Consider the following 11,259-nt stretch of genomic DNA (forward strand, 5'->3'; position numbering starts at 1 on the left):
TCTGTCAGCCCCTGCTGGGAGGTGTCTCCTAGTCAGGAAACACGGGAGGTCAGGGAGCCACTTGAGGATGCAGTGTGTCCCTTATCAGAGCTCAAGCACTGTTCTGGGAGATCTATTGCTCCCTTCAGAGCTGCCGGGCAGGGACATTTAAGTCTGCTGAAGCTGAACCCAAAGCATCCCCTTTTCCTAGGTACTCCATTCCAGGAAGGTGGAGGCTTTATTTATAAGTCCCTGACAGGCTGCTGCCTTCTTTCAGAGATGCCCTGCCCAGGAAGGTGGGAGTCTAGTGACACAGTCTGCCTGCAGTGGCCTTGGTGAGCTTCCATAGGCTCCACGAGGTCACTATATAAACTTCCTGGCAACTTTGTTTACACAGGCAAGGTTAAAACCACCTACCAGAGCCTCAGCAATGGCAAACACCCCTCCCCACACCAAGCTGAAATGTCCCAGGTCGAGCTCAGACTGCTGTGCTGGCTGTGAGAATTTCAAGCCAGTGGATCTTAGCATGCTGGTGTTCATGGGGGGGTGGGAACTGCCAAGCCAGATCTCTTGGCTCCCTGGCTTCAGCCTCCTCTTTCAGGGGAATGAGCGGTTCTGTCTCACTGGCATTCCAAGGTGCCAATGAGGTATGAAAAAAAACTGCAGCTAAAACAGCTGCCCAGTTCTGTGCTGGAAACCTGAGGCACTGGTGTTATAGACATCAGAGGGAATCTGCTGGTCTGTGGATTGTGAAGACTATGGGAGGAGCACGGTGTCTGAGCCAGAGTGCCCGAGTGTTGGGAGAAGTCTCTAATGGCCCATGGCAGGGAGAGGAAGTTCTCCGGCCCTTTGCACTTCCTGGGTGAGGTGATGCTCCACCCTGCTTTGGCTTGCCCTCCTTGGTCTGCACCCACTGTCTAACCAGCCCCAATGAAATGAACCAGGTATGGGAGAGGACCCAAGATGGCCAACTAGGAACAGCTCAGGATTGCAGCTCCCAGTGAAAGCACAGAGGGTGAATGGAAACCACATTTCCAGACAGATTTTTATTGCCCACAGACCAGGAGATTCCCAGGCAGAGGAGCCACACGGGTCACCAGTGTGGCTGTTTTGGCTGGTGCGGCTGCTTTGCCGGTGCCCTGGCACAGCGGTTCTCTGTACAAAACACACTGGTCTGGATGCCCTTTTAGCTGGCGATTAGAGACCCGGGAAGGCAGATCGCCCATTCATCTTATTTAAAAAGGAACTGAAACAGGGAGCCAGGCCAGGAGATTCCTGGGCAAAAAAACCGCCACAAATCTCAGCGCTGCTGTTTCAGCCAGCGCAGTGAGTCACCACACGGGACATCACACAGATCCCGGCACTTGGGGGAGAGGCGACGTTCAACTGGGAAAAAAAAAAAAAAAAAACAGACTCTGAGTCAGGGAGTCAGGTGATCAGGCTCGGCTGGACCCACTCCCACAAAAAAACAACAACAAAAAAAAAAACAGCAATTGAAAATGCTCTGGGTTGAGAGTTTCACAGCAAGCACAGCTGAACCCGGGACGGTCGAGCTCTGTGTGGGAGGGGCATCTGCCATTACCGAGACACTCCACCACTACAGAGGTAGTCTGCCATCGCTGAGGCAGCCCACCATTGCCGAGGCAACCTGTCATTACAGAGAGAGTCCACCATTACAGAGGCAGGCCACCACTGCTGAGGCAGTTTTAACTATACCCATATAAACAGGACTGCAGGGAAGATCACACACCTCCACCCACAGCAGCACAGCAAAGCCTCTGCAGGCAGACAGTGACTAGGCTGCCTCCTTGCTGGGCAGGGCAGCCCTGAAAAAAAAAGGCAGCAGCACAACGGAAACTCATAAATAAAGCCCTAACTCCCTGGGACAGAGCACCCGGGGAACAAAAAAAAAAAAAAAAAGGAGTTTATGAGTTCTGCGGCAGCAGAACTAAACGTACCTGCCCAGCAAATCTGAATGAACAATGGAGCTCACAGCTCAGCACCTGAGCTCCAATAAAGGACAGACTGTCTCTTCAAGCAGCTCCCTGACCCCCATATGTCCAAAGAGTCACCTCATAAAGGAGAGAACAGACTGACATTTGGTGGGTATCCTTCTGGGACAAAGATAGCAGAAGAAGAAACTGGTAGCAACCCTTACTGTTCTGCAACTGCTGCAGGGGATCCCCAGGCAAGCAGGGCCTGGAGTGGACCTCAGCAGTCCTACAGCAGAGGGGCCAGACTATTAGAAGGAAAACTAAGAAACAGAAATAACTTCATCATCTACAAACTGGAAGTTCACCCAGAGACCCAATCTGAAAGTCAGCAACTACAAAGGCAACAGGTGGATAAATCCACAAAGATGGGAAGAAACCAGTGCAAAAAGGATGAAAACACCCAAAACCAGAACACCTCTCTTCCCTACAATGGATCACAACTCCTCACCAGCAAGGGAACAAGGCTGGATGGAGAATGAGTGTCATGAAATGACAGAATCTGTCTTCAGAAGGTGGGTAATAAGAAACTTCTGTGAGCTAAAAGAACATGTTCTAACCCAATGCAAAGAAACTAAGAACTTTGAAAAAAGATTTGATGAAATGCTAACGAGAATGGACAACATAGACAGGAATATAAGTGAATTGATGGAGCTGAAAAAGACAACACGAGAACTTCACAAGGCATGCACAAGTTTCAACAGCCGAATTGACCAAGCAGAAGAAAAGATATCAGAGGTCGAATATCAACTCAATGAAATAAAACGAGAAGGCAAGAATAGAGAAAAAGGGTAAAAAGGAATGAACAAGTCTCCAAGAAATGTGGGACTATGTGAAAAGACCTAATCTACATTAGATAGGTGTACCTGAATGTGATGAAGAGAATGAATCCAAGCTGGAAAATACTCTTCAGGATATTATCCAGGAAAACTTCCCCAACCTAGCAAGGCAGGCCAATATTCAAGTCCAAGAAATACAGAGAACACCACAAAGATATTCATCAAGAAGAGCAACCCCAAGGCACATAATTGTCAGATTCACCAAGGTTGAAATGAACGAGAAAATACTAAGGGCAGCCAGAGAGAAAGGTAGGGTTACCCATAAAGGGAAGCCCATCAGACTCACAGCAGATCTCTCAGCAGAAACCCTACAAGCCAGAAGAGAGTGGGGGCCATTATTCAACATCCTTAAAGAAAACAACTTTCAACCCAGAATCACATATCCAGCCAAACTAAGCTTCATAAGGGAAGGAAAAATAAAACCCTTTGAGAACAAGCAAGTACTCAGGGATTTCATCACCACCAGGCCTGCTTTACAAGAGCTCCTGAAAGAGGCTCTACACATATAAAGGAACAACCAGTACCAGCCATTCCAAAAACATTCCAAATGGTCAAGAGCATCAACACAATCAAGAATCTGCATCAACTAACAGGCAAAACAGCCAGCTAGCATCAAAATGGCAGTATCAAATTCACACATAACAATATTAATCCTAAATGTAAATGGACTAAATGCCCCAATCAAAAGACACAGACCGGCAAATTGGATAAAAAGCCAAAACCCATCGGTGTGCTGTATCCAGGAAACCCATCTCACATGCAAGGATACACAAAGGCTCAAAATAAAGGGATGGAGGAAGATTTACCAAGCAAATGGAGAGCAAAAAAAAAAAAAAAAAAAAAGAGGAGGAGTTGCAATTCTCATCTCTGATAAAATAGACTTTAAAGCAACAAAGATCAAAAGAGATAAAGAAGGACATTACATAATGGTAAAAGGATCAATGCAACAAGAAGAGCTAATGATCATAAATATATATGCACCCAATACAGGAGCACCCAGATACATAAAGCAAATTCTTAATGACTTACAAAGAGACTTAGACTCCCACACAATAATAGTGGGAGACGTTAACACCCCATTGTCAATATTAGACAGATCAACCAGACAGAAAATTAACAAGGATATCCAGGACTTGAACTCAGACCTGGACCAAGCAAACCTAATAGACATTTACAGAACTCTCCACCCCAAATCCACAGAATATACATTCTTCTCAGCACGACATCACACCTGCTCTAAAATTTACCACATAATTGGAAGTAAATCACTCCTCAGCAAATGCAAAAGAATGGAAATCATAACAAACAGTCTCTCAGACCACAGTGCAATCAAGTTAGAACTCAGGATGCAGAAACTAACTCAGAACCACACAGCTTCATGGAAACTGAACAACTGGCTCTTTAATGTTGACTGGATAAAAAATAAAATGAAGGCAGAAATAAAGATGTTCTTCGAAACCAACAAGAATGAAGACACAACATACCAGAATCTCTGGAACACATTTAAAGCAGTATCTAGAGGAAAATATATAGCAATAAGTGCCCAAATGAGAAGTAAGGAGAGATCGAAAGTTGACACCCTATCATCAAAATTGAAAGAGCTAGAGGAACAAGATCAAAAAAACTCAAAACCTAGCAGAAGACAAGAAATAACTAAGATCAGAGCAGAAGTGAAGGAGATAGAGACACAAAAAACCCTTCAAAAAAAAATCAATAAATCCAGGAGCTGGTTTTTCTAAAAGATCAACAAAATAGACCACTAGCCAGATTAATAAAAAAGAGAATAACCAAATAGACATAATAAAAAACGATAAAGGGGATATCACCACAGATTCCACAGAAATTCAAACCATCATCAGAGATTATTACAAACAACTCTATGCACATAAACTAATAAACCTGGAAAAAATGGATAAATTCCTGGACACTTGCCTCCTGCCAAGCCTAAACCAGGAAGAAGTTGAAACCCTGAATAGACCAATAACAAGGTCTGAAATTGAGGCAGCAATTAAGAGCCTACCTCCCAAAAAAAGCCCAGGTCCAGATGGGTTCACCACCAAATTCTACCAGACATACAAAGAGGAGCTGGTACCATTCCTTCTGAAACTATTCCAAATAATCCAAAAAGAGGGAATCCTTCCCAAATCATTTTATGAGAACATCATCATCCTGATACCAAAACCCAGCAGAGACTCAACAAGAAATGAAAGCTTCATGCCAATATCCATGATGAACATAGATGCAAAAATCTTCAGTAAAATACTGGCAAGCCAATTGGAACAGCACATCAAAAAGCTTATCCACCATGATCAAGTAGGCTTCATCCTGGGGATGCAAGGCTGGTTCAACATACGCAAGTCTATAAACATAATTCACCACATAAACAGAACCAAAGACAAAAACCACATGATTGTCTCAATTGATGTAGAGAAGGCCTTTGACAAAATTCAACAGCCCTTTATGCTAAAAACCCTCAATAAGCTAGGTATTGATGGAACGTATCTCAAAATAATAAAAGCTATTTATTATAGCTGACAAACCAACAGCCAATATCATACTGAATGGGCAAAAACTCGAAGCATTCCCCTTGAAAGGAGGAAGTCAAATAGTCTCTGTTTGCAGATGACATCATTGTATATCTAGAAGACCCCATTGTCTCAGCCCAAAATCTCCTGAAACTGATAAGCAACTTCAGCAAAGTCTCAGGATACAAAATCAATGTGCAAAAATCACAGGCATTCGTATACACCAATAACAGACTTAAAGAGAGCCAAATCAAGAATGAACTGCCATTCACAATTGCTACAAAGAGAATAAAATACCTAGGAATACAACTAACAAGAAATGTAAAGGACCTCTTCAAGGAGAACTACAAACCACTGCTCAATGAAATGAGAGAGGACACAAACAGATGGAGAAACATTCCATGGTCATAGTTAGGAAGAATCAATATTGTGAAAATGCCCATACTGCCCAAAGTAATTTACAGATTCAACAATATCCCCATCAAGCTACCAATGACCTTCTTCAAAGAACTGGGAAAAAAACACCTTAAACTTCATATGGAACCAAAAGAGAGCCCGCATAGCCAAGTCAATTCTAAGCAAAAAGAACAAGGCGGGAGGCATCACATTACCAGACTTCAAACTATACTGCAAGGCTACAGTAATCAAAACAGCATGGTACTGGTACCAAAACAGAGGCCTCAGAGGCAACAGAACATATCTACAACCATTCAATCTTTGACAAACCTGACAAAAACAAGCAATGGGGAAAGGACTCCCTGTTTAATAAATGGTGTTGGGAAAACTGGCTAGCCATGTACAGAAAGCAGAAACTGGATTCCTTCCTGACACCATACATTAAATTAACTCCAGATGGATTAAAGACTTAAACATGAGACCTAACACCATAAAAACCCTAGAAGAAAATCTAGGCAAAACCATTCAGGACATAGGTGTAGGCAAGGACTTCATGACCAAAACACCAAAAGCATTGGCAACAAAAGCCACAATAGACAAATGGGATCTAATCAAACTCCACAGCTTCTGCACAGCAAAAGAAACAGTCATTAGAGTGAATCGGCAACCAACAGAATGGGAAAAAATTTTTGTAGTCTACCCATCCGACAAAGGGCTGATATCCAGAATCTACAAAGAACTAAAACAGATTTACAAGAAAAAAACAAACAAGCCCATTCAAAAGTGGGCAAAGGATATGAACAGCCACTTTACAAAAGAAGACATACATCAGGCCAGCAAACATATGAAAAAATGCTCATCATCACTGGTCATTAGAGAAATGCAAATCAAAACCACACTGAGATACCATCTCATGCCAGTTCGAATGGCGATCATTAAAAAATCTAGAGACAACAGATGCTGGAGAGGATGTGGAGAAATAGGAACACTTTTACACTGTTGGTGGGAGTGTAAATTAGTTCAACCATTGTGGAAGACAGTGTGGCGATTCCTTAAGGATCTAGAAATAGAAATTCCATTTGACCCAGCAATCCCATTACTGGGTATATATCCAAAGGTTTATAAATCGTTCTACTATAAGGACACATGCACATGAATGTTCATTGCAGCACTGTTTACAATAGTAAAGACCTAGAACCAACCCAAATGCCCATCAATGATAGACTGGACAGGGAATATGTGGCACATGTACACCATGGAATACTATGCAGCCATAAAAAACGATGAGTTTGTGTCCTTTGTAGGGAATGGATGAATATGGAAACCATCATTCTCAGCAAACTGACACAAGAGCAGAAAATCAAACACCACATGTTCTTACTCATAGGTGGGTGTTGAACAATGAGAACACATGGACACAAAGAGGGGAGCACTACACACTGGGGTCTGTTGGGGGGAATTAGGGGAGGGACAGTGTGGGTTGGGGAGTTGGGGAGAGATAGCATGGAGAGAAATGCCAGATATAGGTGAAGGGGAGGAAGAGAGCAAATCACACTGCCATGTGTGTACCTACAACTATCTTGCATGTTCTTCAAATGTATCCCAAAACTTAAAATGCAATAAAAAATTTAAAAATGAACCAGGTACCTCAGTTGGAAATGCGGAGATAACCCACTTTCTGCATCGATCTCGCTGGGAACTGTGCACCAGAGCTATTCTTATTTGGCCATCCTGGCAGAAAATCAGGGCTTGTTTTCTTATAGGTAAATTATTCCCTATCTTATGAGGGTGTCAGAATTAAATAGTGTTTTCAGAAGAGTCCGGCAAGGTTTCCAGGCAATTGTAAGTTGTCATACTTTTTACAGCCAGCTGTAAGGTAAGGCTGCTGGGTGGGACTGCTTCTCCTGATCCCAGCTGGCTTCCTACACATTAACTTTGTTCTGCTAAAGCCTCTTTTGGATCTGGGGAAGGACATGCCAGGGGTGGCACTTGAATTGGCACCTACAGACTGCCATAGATGATTTGTGCTGTCCTCCTCCAAAAGGAAGGGAGCTTGTTGAGAAGATAACTTGGTCTCATAAGGCTTAAAGAAAACTGTCTTCTGCACCAACGAAAAGCTATGTTTGACCACATATAACTCTGTACCACAAAAGGTTAGATAATAGTGTCATTTTCTATCAGTATTCCATAAACAGACACTGTATTACATTTTACACATAGTCCTTACAATTATTCTGAGAGATATGACTTCTATTACACACCTGAAGAAACTGAGCATTATAAATATTAAGTAATCTTCCCAAAGTAACACAGCTTGAGGCCTAGCCAAAGTAAAATCTAAGCTTGTCTGGCTTAAGTCCCCATACTTAACCCAAATATGCCTGACAATAAGAATGATCTGGAATGGTTGTTAAAAATAGATTATGGGGGCTAGACCCCAGACCAGCTGAATCAGGGTCTCCAGAGAAGAGGCTGGCTGGGGGATCTGATTTTTTTTTAACAAGTGCCCCAGGTGACTGCTACTGAGAAAGACCTCCCAACACCCCTGGGTTGTTTACCCCTGGCCTTTGACAACCATGGGAAGTGCTTCAGGCACACCATTCAAGGCCCTGGCCCCAAGCCATGCACTGTGGGTTCTTTCCCAAGTTCTGTCTTTGATAAGACACTTAACCCTGTGCAGTTCACACAGTTTTCTGAGCTATAAAGTGGAGATGCATTGTAATAACTGCTCACAAATCTCACAGGAGTGCTGTGAGAATTAAATGAGAACACTGGTGAAGGTGCTTTGCAGAATGCTCACTGAGAGAAAATGTACTTCTCAAAGTTATTACAAACCTTCACATAATCTGTCTCACAGGCTTTTGTCGGGTGACCTGGGAATCTAACCATCCTTCTAATATGGTGTTTATGGGAAATGCATTCAGATTTCAAAATAATTCACCAAAAAAAATTTCAGAATTCAATTCAATTTTCAGGACTGCCTCTATTTAAAGTTTTGTATTACAGGCCCAAGAATAGTGAACATATCATATGAAGTCTTTTCCATGAGAACAGTAAATGAACAGTTAATTTGACTTCTTGGTCTATTTGGTGTTGCTTTCAAATGAATCCTAATATTGTTAGATGAAAAGTGCAGACTCTAAAATGATATCTCTACAGTCATATCCCATTTGCTGAGGCTTAAAGAGACTGTCTTTGCAAGGGTCATTTAACTTGTAACAATGGTAGGTACAGGATTCAAATATCAGACCCTAAATTCTGGGGATGTTCAAACGGTATCAGAGCCCAAATTGGCCACACTGCTATATAAAATCCACATGCACACACATGGATTGGCATGTTAACCCATGAAAACAAAAGCCATCACTGTGTTAGAGCAGAGGGATTGTGGCTGATTTGTTCTTTAGGATAAAATGAATTATTGGTATAAAAATTGGGAGAAGAAAAAAGTTGCATTAAAAAATATATTTGGATTTTATGACTGCATATCAAGACTTGTTTTGTTATAGGTTTTGGAGTTTAGATTCCATTCCTAAACCTTCATGGTCTCTGGTCCATGTGAAAGTTAAGGAAGAGAAAGAAATCTGGGTGGCAAGAAATCCACCCAAGTGTCCTCTGCTCCTGGCAGCATTAAAGAAAATTGCTATCCTTCAAACATGATGATGAAGACATTAGTAGCTTTCCAGGAGTGGTGATGGATTTGCTCTGAGCCCTCTTAAATTCCCTCCCCATCTCCTTTTATATCAAGGAGGGCTGTTCAGGCATGATGCTGCCAGTAAGGTAGCCATCCATATGAAGGGTGAACTTGGCACTTGCCACCCATCCAACTCATGCCCCACCCTGCCAGCTGCTCGGGAGATGGGATAATCACATTCAGTACTTCTGAATGGTCCTTCTATAAGGACATCCCCTGACAGCCCCGTAGAAAACTAAATGTTGTTTATATCACTGGAAAAGCTCATCCTTCCCCAATCCATTCCTCCTTTAAGATGAGTTCCTTTCCCCAAAGTAACTTTTCTTCCTTTCTAACAGATATCTGCAAATGAAATAGAAATGCTTTTGATGAGGCTGCCACGCATGTTCAAACAGGAATTCACAGGCGTGGGAGCCACGCTGGAAAAAAGATGGAAATTGTGTGCCTTTGAAGGAATTAAAACTACCTAACTATGAAGAGCAAAACATCTCTGGAAATGAAACCATGTGAACCTGGCCAGGGCTGTGCAACTGGGGGAGCAGGAGGTGTGGGATTGGTCCAGCACGCAACCTTTGTGGAGACATCAAAGCTTGCCTTTAGTTATATCTGTGGTGTTCTCTTGTGAGTGGAAATGTAATTGTGTACCAGTTCCTTAAAATAAACAAAGCTTCATATTGTGACAGATCTGTTTCCTATGAAAACCAAACAATGATTCCACAGTCATAATGGCAAAATCGTAAAATATGCTACATTTGAGAATAGCTCACCAAGCAAAATATTTAAAGTTAATGATGGTGTAGCGATGATTGTTGCTAGGCTACAGAGTTGTATATGTAATGTATAGCTGAAATCATTAAATGACATTTTCCTGAAAGTCTTTGTTTTAGTTAAAAAAAAAAAAAAGAAAAAAATAATTTTACAGTAAGGGAAAATCATACCAAAAGAAAACTTGAATATGTGTCTAAACAGTTATTGTATTTTGTAAATTAAGTTATATGCTGTTCCAGGGACTTTTGCCTTATTGAAGAGGCAGAAAATATGATTGGACACATTGAGAATGCTTTATCAAGAATATTATTTTTCTAATGTAACAATTCTCCATCATAAGTTCTTTTAACATGGACTGCATAACAATTTTCATAAAGTGTAAATAAAGGAAAAACTAGTGTTATTGTCTTGTACTTGGTATGTAACATTCAGGTTTATGCATCAAAATAAACATTCAGTAAATATTCCTGTTACAAATTTTATAGCAAAGATATTAATTTTTTTCAATAAATATGACTTCTACCATATTGGTTTTACAAATTATTCTTTGACATATTTTATTTCTCTCAAGAAATCTTTTTCTCATTATTTGGTCCCATCTCATATCCTACCATTTGAAAATGATTAAATACATAAGTGATATGAAGAGATAAGACATTATTTCAGATAGGAATATATAAAAATTGTGGAGTGGAAATTACCATGAAGAGATTATACAGCATTAGTATATAGCATTAGAGTAGATTTTTTAAAATAGTAGGACATAGCATCCACAAATAATAAACAAATTTTACCTTTGTTTTGTGTTCTCCTGGGCAGTTACAAAGTAGTCCATTAATCTCATTAACTCTTGGATTTATGCATTTGTATGTTTACTGGAAAACACATTAGAAAAGAAATTAAGGGATCCACACTTGGACCAACAATTTAGATAGAATTTGGGCTTCCCCTCTTTAGGGCTTCCCCTCTTTATTTTAATAACAAATGGGATATGACTTTTGGTACCCTTCCTGCTATCCTACATAAAAAAAAAAATCACAAAAAAGACAAATATTCTTAATTGTAAC

General features: G+C 41.1%; 1 protein-coding gene across 15 annotated transcripts in view; it reads left to right on the forward strand.

Moving 5' to 3' along the window:
- Positions 1-10,719, forward strand: part of ENOX1 (ecto-NOX disulfide-thiol exchanger 1) — a 619,252-nt gene extending 608,533 nt beyond the window's left edge. For 14 of the 15 annotated variants that reach the window (XM_032294769.1, XM_032294762.1, XM_032294766.1 and 11 more), the window contains one exon: positions 9,763-10,719. In XM_032294769.1, the coding sequence (XP_032150660.1) occupies positions 9,763-9,894 (132 nt within the window). In that variant the 3' untranslated portion in view covers positions 9,895-10,719. The remainder of the gene's footprint in view (positions 1-9,762) is intronic. The other variant, XM_032294767.1, reaches the window with a different exon arrangement.
- The last annotated feature ends 540 nt before the right edge of the window (positions 10,720-11,259 follow it).

This window comes from Sapajus apella, unplaced genomic scaffold, assembly GCF_009761245.1.
Source record: "Sapajus apella isolate SASKATOON/1434 unplaced genomic scaffold, GSC_monkey_1.0 scaffold32, whole genome shotgun sequence".
NCBI classification, from domain to species: Eukaryota; Metazoa; Chordata; class Mammalia; order Primates; family Cebidae; genus Sapajus; species Sapajus apella.